The sequence below is a fragment of the Coloeus monedula genome, assembly GCF_965178545.1.
Source record: "Coloeus monedula genome assembly, chromosome: 2".
In the NCBI taxonomy this organism is placed as follows: Eukaryota; Metazoa; Chordata; class Aves; order Passeriformes; family Corvidae; genus Coloeus; species Coloeus monedula.
In genome coordinates, this window is record NC_138782.1 from 34546626 (window position 1) to 34572840 (window position 26215).

Below are 26215 nucleotides of genomic sequence, written 5' to 3' on the forward strand. Positions count from 1 at the left end.
TTACAAGTTGTGAGAATGGGAACTGTTGCTGTGTTGCAGCATGGAAGTGCCTGCAGCAGGATGCTTTGTCTTGAGGTGAGCAGGTCTCATAAACTGGTTATTCTTCACAAGCAGTGGTGGACCCAGTAAATTCAATTCACAAAGACATTTCAGACTTCAGTGTTAGAGTGATGGTCAGAGCTCCTGGCTAAAGCATCATTATTTCAGATACAGTATTGACCTAAATAGAGATCACAAATCGTAGCTGAGGCAAAAGTGCAACGGTATAGTAATACAAGCAGGTTTTCACCCTGTGAGCAGCAACAGCAGCCTGACACAGATGAATTCCACCAGCAGGTAGGGTTGCCTGTCACTGTGAAGGGAGGTGGAGGACCAGTAGCTGCCTGCTTTTAGAGAGAGGGAGGAGGGCAAGAAGCACAGTGATGCTGATGGATGGGTAGCAGGAAATGGCTGTCACACAGATAGAGATTAGTGAAGAGGAGGTAGTGGAGAATGGCCATGTCCAAATGAGAGGCTTCCCACTTAACTGTCTGCCTGAGGGAGGGTGAACAGCTGCTGTGAGCAGAGCCTCATTTCCCTTTTCTTCAGTGAACAGCTTACCTCAGGGGAAAAAGGAACGTGGACTTTGCGGGGCATCCTTAGCAGAGAAGGGGTTTTCTTCAATATCTCAGTGGCTGTCCAGCCCAAAATCTCATATGTGGTCCCTATGGCTTAATGTGGCTCCTACTCATCTTTGCCAAGTGCCAGCAGCTGGTTTTGCATTGGAAAGTGCCAGATACAAGTGTGAGGGCTCAAAGGCAGAAGGAATGCGGAGCCTTTAGGGGCTGGTGGTGCTCCCAACTGTCTTCCCCTTCTCCCCCAAATCACTGACAGCTACAGCAAGAGTGCAGACCTTAAGCCTTTGGAAGCAGCATTTACTGATCCAGACAGGAAGCTTAAAGCAGGGCTTGTTGCAAAGGGATCTGTGAGCCAAGGTCTCAGGGCATCTGCCCCTGCTGCCAAGAGTTCAGCCATCAGAGGGGTGCATAGGCCCCTTTCTTTCATCACTGCAAGTGGGGCAGGTTGCTGCTCATCCCAGAGCCTGCCTGCATTCCACTGTGGCAGAGCAGGTTGGTGTCTTCTCAAATTTCTTTCCATTTCTGGATGCAGTGGTGCTACTGGTGCTCTTAACATCCCTGCATCTGAGCACTGGGCAGAGCTGGAACACCTAGCCCAGTGCTTTGGGGCCCTTGTGACAAGGCTGGTAGGGTGCTGGAGAGGGTGTGTGGAGTCCCAGAGGATGGCTCATGCTATCAGCTGAAAGCAGCATTGGTGCCTGGTGTTGCACAGTTCCTGTGTTTGACTCAGGCCACAGCAGCACCAGGAGGGGGTGGGAAAGGGCGCTCTGTGTTACTGGGAAAGCACTTTCCCCGCGTGCTGTTGTGTTACTGTATTAATAGCTGCTACAGGAGATGATGTCTCCTCTAGGTGTTGGAGAGTAGGTGTGAGGAGGAGGAGAGGAATGCTGGCTTGAGCTGCTCCTGCATGATGCTCCAAAAGCAGAGCCTGAGCTTGCCAGCAGCAGCCTTGTGGAATTAACCCGCTTTGGCTTGATTGTTAGCTTAAAAGCCACTGACCTCATAGACTTTTGCCCAACCCCTTAAGGGGCAGAGGTCTGGGTGCTGCCCTTACTGAGCCCCTGACATCACTCCCCTGGAAGGCCAAGGGCTGCTGCTGGAGGTGCCACAGAGCGGTGGCTCTTAGAGCTGTTGGAAGGAGATCCATGTCCACTGTGGGAGCTGCTGAGCTCTCAGCACTGTGTGGTGAGTGAGCAGCAAAGACCTGATGCCTTGGCACTCCAGGTCTGTTTATCCCCTCCTGTGTTCCATGGGAAAATTACTCTCTGTTCCCAGGGTATTTGCAGCAGCCTCAGCACCTAACACACCCAGGGCTGCTGCATCCTCTGCACCACCTTCCTATAAACCTTAAAAACCACCTGGTCCCTAAGCAGAGATGCAGCTGCTGCAGTGGTGTTCTTCTGCCTCAGCTGGGGCAGTCTTGGGAACCCAATTTTCTTCCTCCTCTTTTGCTGCTCTTGGCTTTTATAGACATGAAACTTAGTATTTCCCATATCCTTCCTGAGCTTGCAAGAATCAATGACATCACAGAATAACCAAATCCTGATTCTGTAAGTCCAGTAGCACTAAAACTGCTCTGGAATTGAAGGAGAAAATGGATCTTATCCTACCAAAGAGTGATTCTGTGGAGGCATCCATGGTGCCCATATCATCTCAGGCTGGTAAAGTGGGTCGCTGCAGTAGAAACGCTGGTGTTTGTGCTGCAGCTGTGCCAGGCTGCTGCTGATCCTAGGAAAGGCCATTTCCTGTCGTTCTCCTGGTGAAGTCCCAGTGTGCAGACTTACATCCCATCCTCCTCTTTCCCTGCTGCAGGAGGACAAGACATTCACATCCTGTGCTGCAGCTGCAGGAGCTGCCACATTTGTGTCTGGCGTGCCCTGTATGTCAGCAGCAGGGCAGGCAATGTTCAGCTGGGAAGGCTTCAGGAAATGAAACACAAGTTTGAAATAGAGTTCTCTGGCCAAAACTGCAGCCTGCATTCCCTTACAAACATCAAAGAGCTAAGGTGCAAGCAGTATCCTGGGCATACATTTGCACATCCAAACACAATGCACACAGAAGGGACAGCAGGAAGTGGGAAACTAATTAAAAGACGATGGGGTTTTTGCTGTGAGCGTGTGCTGTCAGGTTGGCAACACCTTCATAAGGCCAGATGGACCCCGAGGTCCCTTAAGGGCACCTGCAATGCAAGGGCTTGCCAGCCTCAACCCCAAGCAACTACCTGACATTGGCAAAAGGGGAGCAGAAAGTACTTGCACGTCTCTTCTCATGCACTTGGTCCAGGAGCTTCACTCTCAGTAGCCTGGGCTGCAGAGTGGGAGGCTGGCACACAGTGTCTGGGAGAAGCCCAGCTCTCCCTAGGCACCTCTGCCACCCCAAGCCCTGGGACAAGCTGCTTGTCCCAAGGGCCTTGACATGCTGCACCTTGGGTGCCATAGGACTCCCTTCAGGAAGGTCCTGGGATTGTGGTGGTAGTATCAGGGCTGAGCCATGTTAACAGCTTGCTGAGCCACGGGCTCAAAAGCTGTGGGGCTTGGTCCCTCACAGCTGGAGCTGAGCCATCTCCCAGAGACACCAAACATAATGTAGCGTGTCCAAGCTGAGCCCTGCAGGGGCAGGGAACCAGAGGTGACCTTTAAAGGTTCTTCCCAACCCAAACTGTTCTATGATTCTGTGATTCTGCCTGCGTAGTGGTAGTGTGCACTGAGCTGGTCACATCCCACATGTACATGTGTAATCCAGGAAGCCACGCATCCACGTATCTGTGGGATTCTGGGTTATGTTTGCAGGCTCTCACCCTCATGCTGCCGTGCACTGTGGGCTCCCTGCTCCTGCAGCAGCCAGCACCCACTCGTGGGCAGCTCCTGCACAGCACACACGAGGCTGCGGAGGGGAGCCATGGACTTGGCACCCGCGGTGAGGCAAGAGTTCCCATCCCTTGGGAGCAGCTCAGGGCTACGTAGAGCTGGTGCTGCTGCTCACCTTCCACATCCCAGATGCTTGGGAAAGGAGGGAATGGCTCTGTGCTAGAGGAATTCAGCTGTGGGACAGGCACCATGGGCTGGGCAGGGACAGCCCATGGCTGAATCACCCCTCCAATCCTGGGTCCCCAGCTTCTGGGGAGCATTTTTGGGGAGAAGGAAGTTTCCACTGCAGGAGAACGCTGTCCACAGCCACATGCTGAGTGCCCAAGGAGGCAGGAGAGGCATTTCCTGGGGAATCCCAGCAGCCCGCCTTTGCAGTGTGCCCTTCACGGCCAGCTGGTTCCCTGTGTGAGAGCACTGGCACTTTGCATTCAGCTCCTCAGCCTGGATTGCAGCTGGCGTTTCCATGCCACTTACAGAGAGGCGTGACTTGCTCAGCTGCATCCCAAACCTCCTCTCTCCTCCAGAAAGCACCAGGTAAACCCACAGGGCTGGGAGAATGCTTCTGCTTCCCCCTACGTCTGCTCCCCATCACCACCCCAACTGTTGTCAGGAGCACCCTGCTACTGAGCCCACCCTCCTGACAGGGAGCAGCCCATTTCCATCGAGGCCTCAATTTTGATTTATTGATGTCATTCTGCGTCACTGGAGGGTGGCTGCGGGGTCCCAGGGTGTCAGCACAGAGGGAATGCAGAGAGGCTGCCATGGTATTACCCAGTCTGCATCCAGAGAGCCATGTGCTGCTGCATCTCCCGGGCACTGCAGAGCTGCTCATCCTGCAGGTGTGCAACCATGGCAGGCCCCAGTGGAAAGATGAGCAAAGCTATACCCAAAGCTATACCCACAACCCACCGCAGGCACTGGGGTGCTGCTGCCCACCACATGTAATGGCTCCCTTGCGACTGGGTGGGGGGTGGAAGGTGACCCTGTAGGGTCTGCTGTGGTGTAGACTAGAAGGAGCTCCATTGTGCCTGAGTCCCTATTGCACCCAGGGCCTGCGTGTTCACTTTTGTAAGCTGGGGCGTTTCTGGAGTTGTGAAGCCCTACCATACAGTCACTTAAAACTCCCATGGGGGCTGTCAGTCTCAAAGTACTGCTGTAATTCCAGTCCAAAATCCTAACCCAAAACCCCTCCTGTGTTTTCAGCTGGCTGTGGGATCCCTATCCCAGAACTATTGCCATCAGATGGTCTGTTTTTTCTGGGACACTCCACCCTGAGCCTGCTGCAAAAGTCCCTGAGGCTATGCAGACACTGGGTTACTATTCCAGTCCCCAACCAAGATCCCTGCATCTCCTTCTAGTCCCTGCCCAGCCTCATGTCACGCACTTTCTTCTTGCTTTGAATCAGAGGTTGCCTGGGCTTGAGCTCCAGGAACAGGAAGATAAATCTGAGCCTACGTAGACCTTCTTTTCACATGGTGAAAAATTATTTACACTCGGGTTGGGATTTGCTGCTCTACTAATTTTGTTGTCTCCTCGTTTGCCTGTTTGTCCCACATTCCACACAGTGTTTCCTCCCTTCCTCCCTCCCCCTTCTTTCTCTCACTGCTGTCTTTCCTCTCTCCTCCTCCTGGCTGGCCAGGTTAGGAAGGTGCAAGAAGAAGACGCACAAGGAAGATAATCCACCGACTCAAATATCACTGAGTTTCACAGAAAAAAAGGGGAAACAGAGGCAAAACTAAATGACCTTTAAAACAAGCAAGTTCTCAGGTTCCCTCCCCCACCCAGAAGTGGCTCCTCTGCTCTGTTATAACCTTCTCCTCCCTGCCCCAGCATTTATTTATAAGCACCATCAATAATTAAGAAGCTGCCTGCCTGCCTGCTTGCTTCAGCTGCAGTGTTGACAGAGGCATTTCTGACATTTCCTAGCTCAGCCTGGCTGCTTTGCTCACTTGGGCTTTTAATTTTCTTCCCCTGCCTTGTTAGAAGCACAGGAATCACCCACCTGGAACAGACCGGACATCCAGAGAGCCAGGAGAGTTTCCTGCTGGAGCTGCTTGCCCCAAGAGTGACCCAAGAGTTGCTGGCTTTCACAGCACTGCAGCAGCAGGATGAGCTGGGATGTCTGGGGTGTCCCCACCATGGGCACCACCACTCCCTGCCGGAGGGAGGGTCTGGGAGAAGAGACCCCCCTGTCCACATCTGAGGGCCATGGAGCTCGCACACTGGCATTTCTTTGTTGAAAAGACAGCAAGTGAGGGCTCTGCAGCTGGAGTTCCTGCCCTGGGGGAGCAGCATCACCCCGGGCACTCAGCCAGGGAGATGGAAGAAGAACAGACCCACCAAGCAGTGCAGTCAAAAACCACAGCTGAGCAGGATGAGTTGGCCCTAGCAGGCAGAGCCACAGGCCTTACAGTAGAGGGGGACAGCTGGACTTAGAAGCAGGGATGGAAAGGAGGGAGGAAGCACCACAAGGCATAACCCAGGGACAGACGAGGCACAGAGGCAGCAGCTGGGCTTGGCACATTGCTGGCACTGCAGAAGTCCTTGGGAACACTCCAGGTTGTTCCTTGTGGGTTCAAAAGCACCCTGCAGGCATCAGGCAATCTCTGACCCCTGAACAAATCCTCAGATGTAGGGTTTCCAGACAGCCTGGTTCAGCAGCTGCAGGCACAGCCTACAGCATGTCAGCCCAGCTCCTTTGCCAGTGTAATCCGGATGCAGCGATGGGGCACAAGAGGGAAGCGCAGTGGTTCTCCCTGAGCTGCCCTGCAGTGCTGCTGGACACAGCAGAGACTTTCAGGGAGGCAGTGGCAGAGAGTTGGAGCAGGGGGCATCTGGCAGCGGGCACCCAGCTCCCCACAGCACACAGCAAGATGCTTTGGGGCCCTGCTCCACCAGCCTCGCCCTTAAAGGGAACACCAAGGGGACTGTGGCTCTGCCATGGCCCCCAGCCCCTGCAGTGAGGCCAGGCAGTGCCCGGGAGCTGGGTGCAGCAGCAGGAAGCAGATCTGTCACAGAGCATGGCTCTGGAGGGACAGTGATGGCAGCTGGCAGCTCCACAGCTCCACCGGTGCTGGGCTCCGCTGGGTTGGGAAGAGGGCACCAAAGGACAGTGCCAACTCAGCAGCCCTTGGCTGTCCTATCCCATCAGCGTCCAGCTCCCACCACAGCGACCGCCCCGACATTGTTCTCGCTGTGATGGAGTGAACAGGGCCCCCTCCTGCTCCTTGCAAGTTGCCCTACACCAGGCCCTGCAGCTCCTGATACAAGATACATGCAGCTGCTCCTGGGGCACACCAAGGCTCTGAGAGATGGAAAATGTGCCTCCTTCCCCAGGTGCCCCCACCTCCCCAGCCCACGCAGCCCAGCTGATCCCCTTCCCACTCCTCTCCTTCTTCTGTGGGTCAGGATCCAGGGAGCATCCCCAGCTCCAAGGGAAGGGGTCTCTACCTGTGAGGCATGTTGGTTGTCTCTCTGCACGGGATATCACAGCCAAGCTGGCCTTGGAGGTAAATAAGGCAAGCAGGGATGTTGCCCTCATTTCAAATATAACCAGGACCATAGACCTCTGAGCTGCTTTCTGGTGGCCGCACAATGGAAGGAGGCTGCACTGCCTGCCCTGGGGTTTTCATGTGCACTGCCTGTGCTGTAGGACCCGATCCTGCTTCACATCCCTCTAGAGCACCTACAGGCTCGCAAGCACTTGGATTTATCTAAATACAGCACAAAAAGGAGAGGTGGAAATTGGGGTAGGGAAGGGAATGACACAGAGTCACAAGTTAAAATGCAAATCATGGACCATCCTGTGGAAAAAAAGGGACCATGCAAAACCAATGGATCATCTCCATAAGAGTGCTGGGAAACAGCCTCCCACTAACTCTCATCCCCAGCCTGGTAAGGGAAAAGCTTCACACCTGCTCTGAATGTCGTGAAGTCTGCAATAAGCCCAGACAGGAATAGAACTCACTAACTAGAAGCTTTCCCTCCTCCAATCAAATATGCAGCCAGCTCTCCTCTCCCGCATGGCACCCCAGCCTGGCTCACGCGCCCGCTGCCAGGTTTGTCGAGTGCTGATGCCTCCATGTCACAGAGCCCTGCAGCCAGCAGCCATGTGGAAAGGGCAGGGTAGAATGTGACCAGCACAACTGAGGGAAGCTGGCCACAGCAAGGACACAACAGCACCCCATCCACCAGGAATTGAGGAGGAGGGCTAGCAACATCTTGGCGTTTCTGTATTAACTACCTCCCTCATGACCTGCCCTCTTGCAGCATGATGCATCTCATATCTTCCGTGCATGTCTCCTCCTGGACTCTGCTAAGGGATGTGTTTTCCACATCCCCTCCGAGGAGCTGAGCGACAGCAACCTGGCAGTGAGGAGACACATGCTCCAGGGACAGGACCTATGGGGATTGCTGTGACACAATAGTGACAGCAGAGACCCTAGAGCCCAGGCATTGCTAATGGAGATGCCCATCCCTGAGTATCAAGAAGAACCAGGAAAAAGTGCCAGAGTCCCTCCAGGAAAGGAGAGATTACTCAAGGGGCCAGCCAGTTCTGAGCCAAAAGCAGCAGACACTGTGCTAATGCAGCTATCTGAAGCAGAAAGGCTGGGAATATCTGAGCACATCCTTCCCAAGTTCCTTTTGCTGTCCAAACACAGCCCCATGCTCCCAGCAGAGCTCACAAACAGGGTGTTTCTGCTGCCCACAGCTTCTGTGACCCACTTTCTGGTAGGAGAGTTGCTCTGCTTTTCCCCTCCTCCTCCTCATTTCAATATAGGGGGCCTGGGCACTTGTCCTGCCCAAGAGGAGCTTGCTAAACTTTCAGACCTGCAGACCTGCACCTACCCTTGCAGCCAGTTACCCAGTGCTGGTGAGCAACCCCAGACAAACAAGAAATTTTCCAACAAGAAAGGACGGAAGCAGGGCCAGGGGAGCATGGAGGAAGCAGTGGCTGTGGCTGTGTCCCCGGCATCGGTTGTTAGTTATAACACAGAGCTGGGCACAGAGAGGAGCTTCAGAGTAGGTCCTCTCTTCCCTGGCACTCCTTGCTCCAGGGTTGTGCCAGGATGTCCCATGTCAATCCCACCACAACTGGGGCTGAAGACCACAGAAGCTGGCACAAACACAGCAGCCTGAAATCTGGCAGTGCTGGTTCTCTGTCTCTTTTCCGTAGATTGAAGGGTGGAGAGAAAGGGAGGGGAGCCTGGCACAGCTCCTTCCCGAGCCTAGAGGGCCATCTGGCACTTGGATGTAACACAAGGGGCTGAGTGGGAGTCAGCAGAGGGACTTGGAACTTCTGGTCTGACGTTGGAGGGATCTCAGAGAGAGGGAAAAAGAAATGGCTCCAGAAGCAAGGGGCAGGGGTTTGCAAATGGGAACCAGTAGGACCGTGGGCACAGATCCTGCCTGCAGGAAGGTTTTTTTGATTCAGTCAAGAAAACATATGATCTGGGAAAAAAAACTAATTAAAAACTAAGAGGCAAATAAAAAATCTTGCCTGGGAAGTTTCAGCTTGGCAAGATGGCACAGTCTTTTTCCTCTCTCCCTGCTGCAAGCAGCAAGGGTCAGTGAAGGGAAGGGGTTCCCCATGGTGGACAGTGTTACCAGCTGCTAAGCTGAACCAAGTGAGGAAAAATCTAAGTTTTCAGGGAGCAGTACAGATACACTGAGGCACTGTGGCTGTTCAGGTGGGCAGGACAGCACAGAGGTGGGGTTAGTGAAGTGCAGCCTTAGCAAGCATCTTGGGCAAACACTAATGCAGAGGATGTCCTGCCCAGAGCCAGAGTCTGGGATGTACAAGAACGATTTAACAGCCATCTACATTTGCTTCCATCTACTTGGAGGTGATTCCTGGGAGGCACAGTCTCCCAGTAGATGGAGAAGACCTCCTGCACTATTTATGCAGTGTTTTTGAAGTAACCTGAACGGAGGAAACCTTCCACCTTTAGAGTTCAGGCCAGAGGTGCAGTGGTGTGAGAAGAACAAAACCACCCCCCTCGTGCAGATCATATCCTGATTGACCCTACAGCAGCTAGACTGTGCCCTGTGGGAGATGGGGGCCAAGTCCAGGAATATTCTGGGACTGGTTTTACACCAGCAAGGGAGGAAGGATACCTCTTTTCACAAACCTTGGGGTGATGCATGATGATGGGGATGCCAACCATAGCACAGGCCAAATCCCCTGATTATTCCCCTGTTTTGTTTCTTTAATTAATCTCAAAGAGAGCATCCAAGCCACCCGCACCCTCAGCCTGGGGTGGGATCCTTTATCTCACCCCCCACGGGGCTCCTGTGTGCCACTGGAAAGGCCAGGCTGAGGGGAGCTGCTGCAGCCTGTCAGCTGGTGGGCTCTGCCTCCTGCCCTGTGCCCAGCATCCACAAGCAAGGCCGGTGGGATGTCCCGGGGAGATGATCCTCCACTCCTGCTGTCAATCTTTGCTCCCCACAGAACCAGTGCAGGCAGCAGATGGGTTGGTCTCTCCCTGCCAGCACAGGCAAGGGGGCTGGAAGGTAGGAGGTAGAACCAAATCCAGTCTCATTAAGGGTAATTACCATTCATCCCAGGAAGCAGTAGGAAAAAGAGCCCACGTTCTCCCCATCTATTAATAGCTGTCAGCAGCTGCATGGTTCCTGCTGGGACCCAGGGAGAGCAGAAAGCTTTGGGAGAGCAGCAGCACAGAGAGCATCCTTCTCACCCATCCTTCAGCACTGGCTGTACAGGGGCAGTTTTCCTCCTTCCAGGATGTCATTTGTTTTGCTGCTTCCCCCAGGACTCCAGGAACTGCTAGCTGCTTGTAAGCAGTGTTTTTCAGCAAGAGCTGCAGGGAGCCAGCCAGAGGAAGGCCTGGAAATAGAGCTTTGGAGCCAGTTCCTGCTCCTCAGCACGCTCAATTTTCTGAGTCGCGCCCAGTTTTGGCAATTTCTGTGCTCCTCATTGAAAGGGTAGAAGCCATTCATGAAAGAGGACTCCACCAGTGCCAAGGACAAACCTTGCTGGCTCCTACCCTAATGAATCCCTTTGATGTCAGGCAGACATCAAACACCAATGGGCTCCACTCAAACCTGACCTTCAGCTGTGCCCATGGTTCTTCCCCACGGAGAGATGAACCACATCTGACAGATGGAGGTTACCTTGCTAGGGGCATCAGCTAGAGAGGCTGCCCCACATGGAGCACAGGACTCAAATGAAATTATATCCTGGACTGGTTTGGTGACTTCTGGCCATCATGGTGTGATGTGAGGACACAGAGGGCTGCAGGAGATGTTCTAGCAGAGCTGACCAGGAGGACATGTGCACAGAGAGGGGTTTTTTCCACTCCTCCTACCTCCAGCTGCCACTGCAAACAAACAACCTGCTACTTGCTGTGGGCAGAAAGCTCACCAGACATGTTCCTGCAGTCCCTGAGGAGACAGCTGGTGCTGGTGCCACTGGAGAGAAGAAGAGAGGGAGAGAAGGAAAGAAGAAGAGGGAGAGAGAGAGGGAGAGAGAGAGGGAGACGGAGAGGGAGAAGAGAAGTGCTTGGCTGCAAGGTGTGTTGGTGGCTGGGCAAAGCCAGGGAGGATAACGTTTCTAGCCCATCATGCTGGGACACTAAAAAAGGTTGTCACCCTACAGCCATAGCTATGTTTCCAGAACAGCACCTGAACCTTCACATTAGCAGCAGAAGATGCCCTGTGGGATATGTTCCTCCGACACAAGGCACTGCAGGACCTGGCTTCTGTCCAATTTATTTGTTGTGATATGAGGTTTGACTGTTGTTACACTGTCCTCCGGCTCCAGGCAAAGCTGGCAGAGCTGATAATGCACAACACCATCACAGGTGCTCTCCGGGGGAAACCTGAGACCTGGCAGCTGGAGGGATACAGAGGGCACCTGGGGTCTGCTGGTAGGACATTGCTTTAGTCACTAGGGCCAGGAAGCAGCACCTTCCCTCATCCCCACTCTCAGATGTCAGCAGTGGGGACGGGAATGGGAATGGATGCAGTGTTTTACGCTGCATCCCTACTCCACAGCATTTAAGGAGCAGCTGCCACTGCACACCCCACTGGGAACAGCACTGATGTCTACACTCCTTTTGACAACAGACCATAATATTGGGCACTCTTGTCTCTGGGAATCAATGACTGGGCAGACTCCATGGGACCATGAAGTGTCCCAAACATGACATTTGCATTATATTAGCTGTGAGGTGGGCTAAAAACCTCAGTGTTGATGGTTTGCTGAAGGCTCAGCTCAGAAATTGATCATTGTTATGCAGGCAGCTCAGGGGGGCTATTTCTCTGGACCTGGCTTGGCTATCTCCTTTGCAGTTCAGGAGTCTGGCCAAATGTGTACATGGAAATCACTGCAAGAGAAAATATCTCTAGTTTTATGTTGTTCTCATTTCTGCTTTTCAAGGTCTCAAAAGCCCTGGAGATGTGTTCCCAGGAGTAACATGGCCAGTGTGAGGCCAGCATTTGTGAAGGGCTTTACAAGGCTTCTGACACCCCCACTGTGTTCAACACCAGCTTGACTCACAGGTGCTGTCACTGTCTTCTGGGGAGCTGAGTGACAGAATCAGGCCACACCTAGAAAAAGAAGTACATTGCTGCCAAGGTCTAACCTCCCATCTTTGAAACTCACAAAGGAAGCCTCAGAGTCTTGATCCTTTTTGTTTTCCATCTATGCCTCTTTGCATTTATTGTTTTGTTGCTGAGCCTTTTGGGTGATCTGGGATCATGTTTTTAGCATCTTCTTCATGACCAGGAGGTAAATTTTATATGAAAGTCAGCACAGCTTCCTAAAACTGCCAGCTATTATGGGACTTGCAGGACTATCATGAGAGCTGGCACCAGTGTTATGTATGCTCCCACAGGGCACAGGCTGGCTGCACTCCTCTTGTGCCCACTACTGAGTGCGTCAGCATTCCAAAGAAGTAAAAGACATGTTTCAGGCTGGCAAATACTGCAATGCTTAGATATGGGAAAGAGGAGATGCATGTTTTCATCCCTTTGTTTACTCAGTATATTCCACAGCACGGTATGTGCCTTGATGAAGGTTCTGGTCTTTCCCCACCTCTGTAGAGGATGCTCAATGGCAGAATGAAAAAAAGATCAGGTCAAGGAGAAGAGACAAACATGCAGCAGATGGACCAAGATCTTCTTGCCATCAGTGGAGTTCTCAGATTTACTTTCCTCCCCCTCAGACCTGCCTATGATGTCATTCTGCCGCAAAATATGAGGCCTTGAAGCAAGCCCATTTTAGGCACAGACAGCGTACCTTTAGCAATACAAACATGCAAGGAAACAGGTAACTCGAGGACAGCGATGTATTCACCCTTTGAACACTGCCTGGTACCGAACCATTCACAATACATACCTTGCCCCATTCTTTCCATGATGCCATGGTGTCGCAGCAGCTGCTGTTGCTGCAGGAGCGTCCGGGACTTCGGCAAGTGCCCCCCCCCCTACCCCGCCCAGCACTCGTGGAGCGTGGTGGTGAGCTCACACATCTCCTCCGTGCTGGAAGAGGGAGCCGGCACTAACTCTCAGCAGCTGCAGCGGGGCGTGGTGACGGGCTGCGCCATCCCAAATCCCGTCCCTCTGCCTTCCCGCTGGTCTTTGCCGCCCCGCAAGCCCTGGCAGCGGGCAGGCCGTGTGGCAGCGGCCGCGGAGCACCGCGCCCTGCGTGGGCTTGGCCCGGACCCGGCCACGAGCCCCGCTCGCCACGAGCCCCGCTCGCCACGAGCCCCGCTCGCCACGAGCCCCGCTCGCCACGAGCCCCGCTCGCCACGAGCCCCGCTCGCCACGAGCCCCGCTCGCCACGAGCCCCGCCCCGGCAACGGCCGCGTCCGTGGAGACAGCGGCGGTGGCGAGCGCGGGGGCCGGGCTGGCCCTGGTCCCGTCCCCTGCCCCGCAGCAGCAGGACAGAGCCGGCAGCCGAGTCCCCAGGCCCAGGGGTCGGGAGGGACCCTCGCGTTTGACGCCCCGGTGCTCTCGCCGCGTTGCCGGGGCTGGGGGCACCCAGTGCCGGTGGCCGGGCTCTTCCCCCGGCAGTTCGCAGGTCTGATTCGTAACGAAGCGGCCGCGCTAAGGGGTTTTCTTCCCTCTCGGGGTCTCTGGAGAAGAGCTTGGCTGGCAGGGGGGAGCGCAGGGCCCGCATCCCATGGAGCTGGGCTGGGGGGGCTGGCGGGGGCCGCGGCGTTCAGCAGCATCCAGGCGTTCTCCGCGGCCGGGGCGGTGGGCAGTGCTCAGGCCCGAAAGGGCTTTCGTTTTTCTGACATCCCACTGAGGCAGTGGCTCTTCCCAGATCATGCTAACAGAGATAGATCCAGGACCAGTTTTGGCCCTTCACACCGCCTGGATTACAGCAGTGACATTAACCAAATTCCCAAATGGCCAGCTGGCCTCACTCTGCCCAATCTCCCATTACAGACAAATTTCATTATATCTGAAGCTAAATAGATTCCTCATTTGGTCCTTTTTTTTTTTTTTTTTTTTTTTTTTTAACTCACTTAAAGCTCATTGCAGTGTCTCAACCCCTGGATTAGCCTGCAACATGGTGTCCTAATGCACACTTAGCATTAGGCTTTGGAAGTGCCACAGAGCATGGCAAGTCCCCACAGGTGTCAGTGGGATCAGTGGTGTTAGCCAGACTCAGGCTGGCTTGCCTGGACTGCAGGTAACAGCACAAAGGCCAGCACACCTGCAGAACAACTGGCATTTTCAGGGTGCTGCTGCAGTGGCATAAGAGCTTCCTCAATTAATGGGCAGATGGAGCTTCAGTGCAAATGCAATCTTGGCTGGAGCATAACCACCCTCAGAAATAATTTATCCTGCTCTTACAAACTCTCCAGTAAACACAGTGTTTACAGTTGTTCCATTTATTGGGTCTCTGTAATGCTGGTAGGAGCATCAGCCAAAGGTCACCAGTTTCCATGCAGCTCTTCTTTTTTGGTCTCTCTGGGATTTGGTGTGAATGAAAAGAGCAAAAATCTTTTAGTTCCAGATCAAAACAGGTTCAGCTGAAGAAGGTTTGTTAGGCATGTTAGTAGCAGCATAATTTGATTGTGTCAGTAGGTTTCTGTCAGTTCTTCCTGGGGAAAGGAAGTGTGATTTCCTTTTTTTTTTTAAGAAGTTCTAGCATTATTTACTTTTCAGTCTGATCTGGGTGTTAAATGACAAAACCTGGGAATTTACTACATGGTTCCATTCATTGTATATCATCTAATAAATCTTTTTTAGGATAGGTGACTGATAGAGCAGGTGGGAAGGAGCGTGCATTAACGCTGTTGGCTTGGTTTATTGATACTGAATTACAGTGCTTCCCGGTGTTTAAATACGTGCTTAGCAAACCTGTCTCTGGAAACTGGCTTGGTGTGTCAGCTCTGGCTGGGTGAGACTCCTGCAGCCAAGGCAGAGAGGGTGTGCAGTGAAGGAGGCCCTTCCACTGGTGGTGAGGGCACCTGGCAGGTGTGTTCACCATGCTGGCGTGGTGGCAGTGGATATACTGGGAGCAGTGGCTCAGTGTCAGACTTGGCACCACAGGCATGGGGTTGATCTGGATGCTTTGCAGCCTTGTTCCTGTTGGCCTTATAGTGAATGACAAGTAGGGATGGTGGAGTCAGCTGAGCTGGCTTGTTCTGGGGCTCAGATCAAGGGAAAGCTTCTCAGCAGCCTGGACAGCTCTGCCTCAGGGCAGCTGTGTCTCCTGCCTTGACTCTTGGAGCCCACTCAGCAGCCCTGCATGTGCCATGGGTTACCTACCCTCTGAAAATGAACCTGCCTTCAGTAAACAGGCAATCGGATCATCTGCTGGAACAGACAGGGAATAATCCTAGGCCACCAATGCTGCACTGGCTCCCCCCAACAGCTGGCCTTTAGTGATTGTTTCCAAAAGGTCAGGAAAGCCATCAGAAGCTCCAATTAGCTGTGATTGGCCTGGGGGACAAAATGATACAGATGCTTTTTGAATAGGACAAAGGACTGAGCAAGGAGAAAACAATTTTCCCAGTCACTTCTATTAATGCCACCTCACTGCCTTCTAGCTGTGTTTTGTCCTTCCACTGAAGTCCATCAAGCACCAGGAGCTGGTTTTCAGCTGTGTTAATGTGCTGTGGAGAATCAGGCCTCTTCTCTTCCCCCTGAAAGGTGGCCCAATGTCGTAGCACCTTCCTTAGGGCATGAGGAGCCTTGCAGGGAAAGGACTCCCAGTCTATCCTCACAGCTCCCTATCACTCATTCCTTCTCCTTCCACATCCACCCTTCTTCAGATCAGGCTCCCTTTTTCTACAGCCTTTACCTTTGTCATCTGTACACCACTGCCTCCCAGGAAATACAGCCTCCCTGCCCTTGGCACCCTTCCTCCTCCTGCTCTAGGCCAGAGAATGCCCTGCCACTGCCATCTCCACCCTTTCCTGACTGTCACTCTCAGGCCTGCCTCAAGTGCATTTGAAGAAGCCTTTGCTGACATATTTGCAGCATGAATCATTTGCTCCTCTCCTCTAGACCTCAGCATTTCACAGATCTCCTCTCTTCCCTCTTTTGCAGGCCCTTCCTCAGATGCCTTTTGGAGGGGGAAGGAGCAGAGGGAATAACACTAGCAAAGCCAGCTCCAAAGCTTTCAGGGAGAGAGAGGGCAGTGCTGACAGAAGCTGGGAAGGCAGAGGTGAAGGGAGCAACCTTGTGCAGGGGAAGGAAGGACTAAAATGGTTCGTCTAGGGACCACTGTGTGGGTCACATCCCTCACAAAGGAGCTGGTTGGGATCAAACCATCCTTCAGGTGAAGGATATGGTGGCCAAAGATACTACATGGCAGTTATCCTTCCACAGGATCCTTTTACCCTATGGTGGTGCAAGGCCACCACTGCCCTAAGGAATCCTCTTGGTCTTTCAGGAAGGTGTTCTCACCTCTGACATTGCCATCCACCTCTGTCTCATGATTCTTTTAGGTCTCCTGCAGCCTGTAACTGCCCAGCCCTGTGCTGCAGCCATGTTAAGTCCAGTTAGCCCCAGTAAGGATCAGTGTGGGTCTGTATGCCCTGGGGGATGCTCACCAGACCTAAATGCTCTTGTGGAACCCAGAACTCACGTGGATGATTCCTTCCTGGTGTCTTTTCTGCCTCTTTCAGACTGGCTGGTTAGAGAACCATTAGGACTTCCAGGCAATAACCACACATGTGGGATTCTGATGTCTGAGAGTGCAAGCCTTGAGGCTGCAATAGGAAACAGCAAATGGAAAACTTTGGTCTGGGAAAGCTCTGCAAAGTTAATAGGACCAGGCATCCTTCCTTCTGCTCCAGGCTTTTAGCTCATATCTGCTTAGGCTCAGTGTGGTCTGAACAGGTCTGACCCATCTCATCAATTAATGGATATTTGGAAGGAGTTCAGCTGGAGAATAATGAAGAAAGCAGGAAAAAGAATACACTTATAATGTATTCACCTGTAAAGCATCTGTCTTTAGAGAGTCATTAGAACAGGCATACTGGATCAAAGCAGGGGATAGCTGGCCCAAACACCCATGTCTGACAGTGGCTAGAAACAGACACGTAGAGAAGAGTAGAAAAGCAATGCAAGTGTGTGTTCTTTCCTCCAGCACTCTCCCCACCTCCAGCTGTGTTCAGCTGCTCACTCTGAGCCACATGACTTCTGTGCATTTCATCCTTCTCAAAGGGTTTCTCTTGCATGGACTTTTCCTAGAGTCTGCACAGACTCCTAGCATCCACAACATCCTGTGGCAAGGAATTCCCCAGTTCAGCTGCAGCCTGTATGAAGAACCCTTTGCTTTACACCCAGCTCCTGCCATCTTCCCCTATTACTTTTATTGGAAAGACAGTAAACAATCAATTCCCATCCATCCTCTTCAACAACACTCTGAATTAGCACCACGTTATTATCTTCTTATTGCATGTGGTGCCTAGAGACCTCTTTGCACAGGGCAGGGTATAAAGATGAGGCTGAGTAATAGTTGTTTGGCTGCAGTGCTTCCAGCCCAAAGCAGAGGAGGCAGGCAAAGGTCAAGCGCGTTACAGGACAGCAGTGTGAGCTGACCATTCTTATTGCTGGCTTCTTTCTAAAGCTGCCTTTTTCTTTTGCAGGCAGACACGTGGTGGTGACTCTCTCAAGGAATTTTCCGCTTGCTTCTCCTGAAGGAGAACTACGTCCTGAGCAGGATGCAGCAGCCAGCAGCTGGTGACAAGAGCACAGCCATTCCCCCATCATGTCCACCTCAGGCCAACCTCGCTGATGGCTCATTCTACACACGCCGCTGCATCACTGAGGATCCCAGTTGGTCCCTGGTCACTGTCCCCCACCTCACTGAGCTCTGCATCCAGCACATCGTTCACAATTTCGAAAGTAAGTGGGAGCACATTTACTCTAGGGCACATGGAGAGAGAGGGTCAGTCCCAGAGAGCAGAGGGTCAACAAGGCAGGCAGATGCATCTGAAAGGCAGAGTGTGGCACCCAGCCCTGCCGAAGGAACAGATGGGGAGAAATATCCCCTTGGGCAGCCAGTTAAACAAACTGTTTAGTTGCTAAGTATGCACTTGTACACTCCAGCAATGGCTGTAGTCCTCTGGGCTGCTGTCCAGGATGGGACTCCGTCCTGACCTTGTTCTATCACATCTTCTTCCATCCATGCTCTTTTGGACTCACCTCAACCATGACCGGGGCTGTGGAGTTGCTGTTTCCTGCTCTTGATTCATATACACATTAGGGCAGCGCTCGAGGATGGAGCCCTGTACTGAGTGCTGTACAAAGAGATGGAGAATTGCTCCCTGCCCAGAGGAGCTATCATCTCAGTATTGTACTCACAGGCTCAGCCCTCCTCCATGGCTTTTGGTGGTGATGTGACAAGTTATATCCTCAGGCAGGGAATGTGCTTTTGAAGCAGGTGGACTGATGAAACACAGCAAAACAGAAGAAGCATATCTCGTCTGAGAACTGACTGGGAGGGGGAAAAAAGGGCCTACCTGTCTTTTTGGCTGACTCAGTGAAGTGGCAGCAAAGACCAAAGATAGTTTTAAGGCAATGTCCACACTGGGACTGTAAGACAGTACAGAGGAGCTCAGTGCTGCCTTGTGCCAGGAGCTGATGGTACTTGAGGGTCTGTGTGGAGGGCCGGGAGCCCTTGGCACAAGAGCCTTCTGCTCTCCCTTGGAGAAGAGAGGTCTGAGGGCAAGATGATCTTCCCCAGAGATAAGCAACCTTCCTCTGGGTCATGGCGAGAAAGTGAACCACCCCCAGCATGCCTTGTTTCTATATGGTGATAGCCTGAACCCAGTTGACTAGTTGGTTTCTACCCCACCCCCTGCCTACCCCATATAACCTCTGCCCCCTAGCCCTGATGTAGGGAGCCTTGTCCTTGGCAACCCCTTCACAGGGACTGCTGGACAATAAAGGCTACCTCTGGGGAACTGCTGTAAAAGGCTCCTGTCTCTCTGTTCCCGAGTTCACCTTGGATGATTTCACAAAGAGCTGTATCACAAGAGCTGGAATCACTTGTAGCTGAGAAATCGCTACACTTGCTGAAATCACCTGCTGCCCAGGGAGGCCTGCCACCACTCCTGGAAGAGTTGTTCCTTGCAGGACACTGCTCCTGGAAGAGTTGTTCCTTGCAGGACATGCTTTCTAGGAAGGTCATGGCACACCGGGTTGCCCATCCCCCGGTCTCCTTGGAAGCAACAGGTCTGAGCTGGGACACCCTTGCAGCCCTATCAGCCTGATCATTCAGTTTGATGCCAAATGCATGGGACCTGCATTGTGCACGCATAAAAGCAGTGTGCTCATTGTCATGGGGACCCTCGTGCTGTTACCTGAGCTGTGAGGCTGCACCTTGCCCACAGTGTGGCCTGAGGGAGCCCGAGTGAAGCTAGTCCAGCCCTGCCCATATGTGTCCCACCTCTGCTTGTGTCGTGGGACTTAGAAGAGAAGGTCACTGCAGTGTCAGCTGTAGGACACTGAAAAATAGACTCCAGGAAGAGGCTGTGGTAAAACTGTCAGTGTTCTTAGGAAGGGAATGCCACAGAAACAGAGGAAATATAAAGCTAACCCCACTTTGTGTTTCATAATCTGGTTTCCCATGCACAGACACTCCACTGATGATTTCTGTTACTCAACACAACTGTGTATACGTAACCTGATATTCATGGTGTGAGTACAAGTGGCTTTTCTCTGGCATTTCTTGTCACAAAGAACTTCTACCAGAAAAGACATCTGAGATTTAGGGCAAGCACTGGGAAAGAGACTCAGGGGAAAGAGTACCTGGGAAAACAGAACTTTTATTTAAACAAGAGGGACCTAAAAGCTAGGAGTATGCCTCAGCAAAAAGGAACAGGAATCAATCTGAGATGAGACCAATGCTTTAGTTAAGATAAATAGGCACAAGGACCTGCATGCAAAGCACACAGTTGTTTTCAAATACTGTTCTTCAATATGCTTAGAAATCAAAAGGGAGAAAGTTCAGCAAATGGCAGGCCAAGCTCTCCCATCTCTGTAAGGCTGAATTAGTTCTCTTGGGAGCAGAATTCCTGCTCTGAATACAAACTGCATTCAAACTAAGTTTAAATAGGGAGCTCAGTTTCTGGCGCAGTTCCCAAATATTATGAGAGTAAACCCAATTACGCTGATGTTTCATTGTAAAAGTTAGAAATCGTATATGGAGATGTACAAATGAATCCTACATGTCTTCTGCCAGCTTAGCTCTGTGCTCCAGCCTCTGGCAGCCGAGAAGAGAGCCAGTATCAGCAGAGGGGAGGGCATGGGTACACAGCTGGGGGCCCGGGCAGAACCATAGTGCCAGCAATTGTTCCTACACCCAGACTAACCTCTCATTCTTTTTATCCCTTCCAGAGAACCCTATTTTGAACTATCTTCTGCCTGAGCACCAAAGGAAGGTGGTGGACAGGCTCTCCACTAGCCTTCCACTCACTGTGACTGCCAACATAGTAAGCCATGAGGACTACTGGAAGAGGTGCTGTATCGAGCGCTGGCAAGTGTGTGACATCTCCAACTACGGAGACAGCTGGAAACGGATGTTCTTTGAACGTCACCTGGAGAACATTCTGAAGTTTTTCATCCCCAGCACCACGGACCCCAAAAAGGTCCTAGAGCTCATCCCGCTCTGCAAAGGCTATGTGCGGAAACTGGAGATTGATCAGTTCCTGCCACCTGTGCGGGTGGATGAAAAGGAGGAGAGCAATGACCTCGCTGACACAGAGGAGGATGCTAACTTTAATGAGGCCTACACGCATCACTACGACCTGAAAGATCTCATTACTGCTCTCCCTCACCTTGAAGAGCTTCATCTCACTTATGGTGTGAAGAGCTGTGGCATGAACTTTGAGTGGAGCCTCTTTAACTTCACTGAGCAGGACTGCTTCAGCTTGGCTGCTGCCGTGAAGATGTGCCATAACTTGAAAGTAATATACCCCAAACTGAACCTAACTCCCTCAGCTAGATCTTCAAATTGCCTGTGCATAGAAATACAGGGACCAGTTTTGCTTGCTGGTAACACCCTTCATTTTGCAAGTTACAGAGTCTGTCAGAGTGAAGAGATGTTAACCTGCTGGCCTGGTGCTGAGTATCTTGTTCTGCCATGTCCTTGTTAGAACAGGTTGTCAGAGGATCAGTGAGAAAAATACTTGCTCCCACAAAACTTGTTGCTTGTAGCATAAGGGACAGCAGCACTCCACTGTGCTAACTCCTCATGAAGTTCTGGGAGGGAGGAGAGGAGAAGTCCAGAGGGAGCCTTTCATAAGGAGTTTTTGGTAGTTTTGCTCAGTAAATACATGTCAGCCTCTCCCAGAGGAGCAAAGACCCCCAAGAAGAGCATGGGGAAACAGTCACACTTACCTTAGAGCAATGAGGGATTTTCCTCCTAAGCACTAACAATATCTTCAGCTCTGTGGGAACTGCAGTGCAGATACTCAGCCCCTCCAAAACAGCAACGGGCATTGCTATCCAGAGTGGAGCCAGAGTGAGCTGCTTTGGCAGATCAGCAGGCTTTGGGAAATATGTCTTCAAGGCTTCCAGAAGAGAAATTACCTCTCTTGTGACTATTAAGATGCCCTGGCCACACAGGACATTGCACTGTGGTTACCACTGGTGCACATGTTCATTCAGACAGGTTTGACTGTGAACTGGAGTGGGTTCTGCTGCTAGTTGCTGCAAGCATTTGGACAGCTTTATCTTGCTTTAATTTAGCCCCCAGTGAGAGATCTTTTGCAGTCAGAGGAGGGGAACACGCATTTCCAGGAGACAAATCCTTTTTCCCTAGAATAGGCATGGGACATCAGTGGCATGCCCTGCTTGCTGGAAGTATCTCCCCACTAGGAAAGCAACTACTTGAGCCTGCTAACTAAAGGTGTCTGAAGTGAAGGGAGATGAATCCTGTCTGGTGGACCATAGGTTTAGCTCCCTGAGGGTTTTGTACAAAGCTCAGTCCAAAGCAAGTGCTTTAGTGACCCTGGGTTTTATGCCCACAGGTTTTCAAGCTGACACGAAGCAAAGTGGATGATGACAAGATCAAGCTCCTGGCCCATAACTTGCTGGATCATCCTTGCCTGTTGGAGCTGGACTTGTCCCACAATCTCATCAGGGACAACGGGGCACAAGCTCTCGGCAAGCTGATCAGCCACAGCAGATTAGAAACCCTCAATCTGTGTAACAACCAGATCTGTCACCTGGGAGCTCAGGCTCTTGCTCAAGGCCTGGCTGAGAGCTCCACCCTGACCTCCCTGAATCTGCGCCTCAACTTCGTGGAGGACAAAGGCGGGGAGGCGATCGGCCGTGCCCTGCTGACCAACACCAGCCTGAAGTCCCTCCACCTGGGAAGTAATAACGTGTCAGAGCCAACCACTGCAGTGTTCTCCCAAGTCCTGGCTCAGAACACCACTCTGACAAGCATCAACTTCTCATGCAACCACCTGGGGCTGGTAAGAGAAGCCTCTTCTCCCTCCCTCTGTGAGCCTGTGTGGTGGCCTTGCAAAGCAGATGCTGAGCCTGTCTCAAAGCCACAGAGGCAAATGCATCCCTCACTTTGCATTCTTGCTAGGATAACAATCAGTTGTGAGCAGGGAAGAGACTAGCAGATGTGAGGAAGGAGAAGGACATCTTCTGTGCGTGAACATGCATTTACCTCACTTGTTACATCTAGCTCTGTTCATAGGGCTGAATCTGTCTTTGAGGCTTTGGGCTTTTGGGCAGAGAGGGGTTTTCCCCCCAGGAAACTGAAAACCAGGAAGCATGTCTGGGAAAGAATCACAGACGCTTCGCACACATGAGCGTAGTTAATGATAGGCGGCATGAGATAAGGGTCTCACGCATATCCTCTGTGCTTTGGATCTGCTGTGCCATCTGTCACTCAGCAGCACACAGATAGTGTCACCCTTCCCAGAATTTCTCCTGTCCATCACACGCTCAGAGGAGACTGTTAGAAAATTGGCTTGGTTGTTGAGCTTCTCTAACTCACCCTGCGGCCCTGGAGTGGTGCGGTGGGTCAGGGGTGTCGTGTCTGTGTGCTTGTAAGTGGCTCCTAAAACACAGGCTTACATTTTCTAGACAGAAGAGCATCCACAGATCTTACTACATCCCTAAGAGCTGCAGTATGCAACATGCCCACAAACCAGACCGCTTCTCTTCTGCTGATTAAAAAGAGCTTTAGAAATCTGAAACTAGACAGCCAAAAGCAATCATGCTGGCTTTTAAACTTTCTGCGCTGCCTCAATTATTCTCACTGTCAAATAAAGAGACAGCAAGACCAGCTGTCCCTGCTGGCAGGAAGATTGGCATCAATGTGTTTGACAAGGGTTTTAAAAGGATTTGATGGCAGAAAACCTTTTGTGAGTTCTGAGTTTTATGGTCCGGGATGTGGAAAACCATTTGAGTCTAATGATACAAGGGGGCAAAGGTTGGAAAGGATAGAAGGACTTTTGTTTAGTAAATAATAATCTCTGTGTTTAGCATCTTCCTTCTGATGAGCTCTCCTGTTACCCATTTGTGAAGTTTCATGGCAGCCCAAAAGCTGGCTGGTAGTATTATCTTCGGGAAAATTGGGGGTTTTGCTAGAGATGCATTCAATTCTGACCTCCATACCCCATTAAAAAGAGACCTCTTCCCAGTCCTTTTTGCTCTGCCCTTTTTGGCAAAAGGGCTAAGAGGCAGGGTGTTGGGATGAGGGGACCATCTGGATGGAGGAGATGGGGCAGGAGATGTATTTGGTACCTGAAAGAGAACAGCAACAGCGGGAAAAAGTTCAAATTGTCACATCCCTAAATACAGTGCTTCATGGAAGGAGGGCGGAATGTCTCAGAGCGAGTTGCCTCCCTAAGGCTACATCACATCTTCTGTCCCATGCAGGCTAGTCTTAAGTTACATGAGATATTCCCCTCAGGAAAGCCAACCCAGCCTGGGAAATGGCATCCAGGCAGAAAACTGCCAGTACTGGGCCTCTCACCACTGCCAAGATGAGGAGCAGCCCTCTAATCCATTTGTCCCCAGCCAGCAGTAAGCTGGGGGAGCAGACTCCTCTCAGGTTATCATTGCCAGACGTGCTATTAACCAGCCTGAGCCTGAGAACTCCTGACATCATACCCAGAGGGAGTCATTAGCATGTGTCATATCACAGAGAGCTACATAAGGTTACACTCCTCCTCTGCACTTCTGTGAGCAACATTTTGGACGTGGGTGAAGGCCTTTATCCCTTTTGGCACCATCTCATGCACTTCCAACTGACAGCAGCAGAAGTTGCCCTGGGGAGGAGGGAAAAGGAGCAATACACTTCTTTTTTGGATGTCCTCCTTTAACCATCCCCTCTCATCCTTTTGCAGGATGGTGGGAAGCAGCTGCTTGAAGGGCTGGCAAACAACAAGACTTTGACCAAGCTTGATCTCCGCCACACAGAGGTGGAACAGGAGACTGGTTTCCTCATTCACCAAATTGTGTGGGCCAATCGGGAAGCAGCGAGGCTGGGATCTCTGCAGCACCCCACTGCTGAACCCCTCTGAATAAAATGCTCCAGGGAGCAATGAACTTTGGGTGTGCAGTCTTGGAAATACTTTACTTCAGGGTCTTGGTTTTATTTGTTTTTCTGAGAAACACTTAACTTGTGGCTGCCACAGCAGCCTTCCCCAGACCCCCATCATCCAACCTGAGACTTAATTGGAGACAGACATTAGATCTCAAGACACTGTAGTGGCACCACAGAGCAATCTGCCCCTTAAGCCCTCTCTCTCACTGCGCCCTAAATCTCACCTCCTGTGATGCTTTTATATGCTCCAGCAGCAAGCTTACTTCAGGCAACTGAATATTGTTCCACCTTTAAAGCAGCTAAGATGAAGTCTCTGCCACCTAAATGGTCTAGTCCAGACCTAACTTTAAGGTTTTGCTGAGGAGGATGTGAGAGGCACAGAGGATTGAGGGAATGTTGTTTCTAGTTCCTCAGCAGCTTTTTCTGGCTATTGCTCTGCTCAATAATCTATTTGTATTTATAGTAAAATCTGTCTGGAGTCTGATATGGGTGGTGAACAGTAAATAGAAATAAATTCAATAAATCAAGAGGTCTCACCACCATGGTTTCCTGCTTTGGGTTGCTCTGCTTTTGATCAGTGCTAGCCTGCTTTGCAACAGGTGAATTCCTTACAACCAGATGCTTACCTTACCTAGTAGTGCTCTTCTGTGCAAACCTGTCCAAAACAATCTCTGTTCTGCATAACTTCAAGCTAGAGGGGTCCTTCCAGGACTGCTGGCCCACATAGCTCACAAGTTTGAAACAGTGCAGCTTCCTTGGGCTTGGAGCAAAACGGAGCAGCTTCCTTTTGCTCTACAGGCTGTGGTCACCTGAGGATGGGACAAGGCACATGCTTGACTGAGTCGGTCCTTTGACCACCCTGCTCAGGAGATATCAGGGAATTAAGCAAGTGGGTTGACTGCCATCCCCTCCTGCTCTCTGAGCAGTGCAGGAGCTTCCCATGCCTCCCAGCCCGGCCCAACACCAGTGCTCACAGACCCACTGCTGGCAACCACCTCAGTGAATCATCTGAAACTTTTATTACACCGATTTGGTTTACAATCTTTGTACTTTGATATTTCCAACAAAAAAGGCAACATTGTGATATACTGTTTGTACATATATAGAGAGACAGACAGAGCTAGATCATATTGACAGAGTTGAAAAGTAAAAACTGTTTCCCAGTGTTCACAAAAGAATTTATTCACCACGTACCCGCTTCTGCCTTGCCCTGCCTGATGGATACAGACACCGACGGTGCCACCGGCCCCTGGCCAACAGGACCTTTACCTGCACTGTGTCACGCCCATATAGATCAGAAAGGATGGAGTGCGAGGCTGCCCTGACAGCAAGGGCCACACAAGGGGTGCTGACAGGGCTCAGCCCCAAGCCCTCACAGGTTTGTGTAGCTCCCTTCCCAACTATTGATGGATGCTCCAGGGGCTACGTCCAGAAGAATTCCTAACCAGCAGCAGCAGCTGTGAAACCTCCCTACCTGGGCATCTCCCACTACTTGTTTCCCATCCTCGAGACGGAGGTATTGAATATACTTAATTTATTTTTATTTGCATTTACAAAATATTTTCACTGGATGACACACCTCAATGAGATGAGAACTCATGTTCAGAAACAGCAGAAACGACCCAGATCAGCATCAGGCTGATGAAGCAACAGCTCCAGCAGCGAGGGTGGGGGTTTAATGGGGGTGGCCTGGTCCTAGGCAAGCCTGCCTGTAGCTCCAA

At 51.6% G+C, this 26215-nt stretch overlaps 1 protein-coding gene across 1 annotated transcript; it reads left to right on the forward strand.

Moving 5' to 3' along the window:
• Positions 1–17: 17 nt before the first annotated feature.
• On the forward strand, positions 18–24471 carry DRC5 (dynein regulatory complex subunit 5; the record flags this gene model as incomplete). Its single annotated transcript, XM_082303103.1, has 5 exons — positions 18–75; positions 17563–17821; positions 20318–20886; positions 21952–22401; positions 24295–24471. Exons 2-5 carry the CDS (start codon positions 17638–17640, stop codon positions 24469–24471), a joined length of 1380 nt encoding a protein of 459 aa, XP_082159229.1. The 5' UTR covers positions 18–75; positions 17563–17637.
• Positions 24472–26215: the final 1744 nt, after the last annotated feature.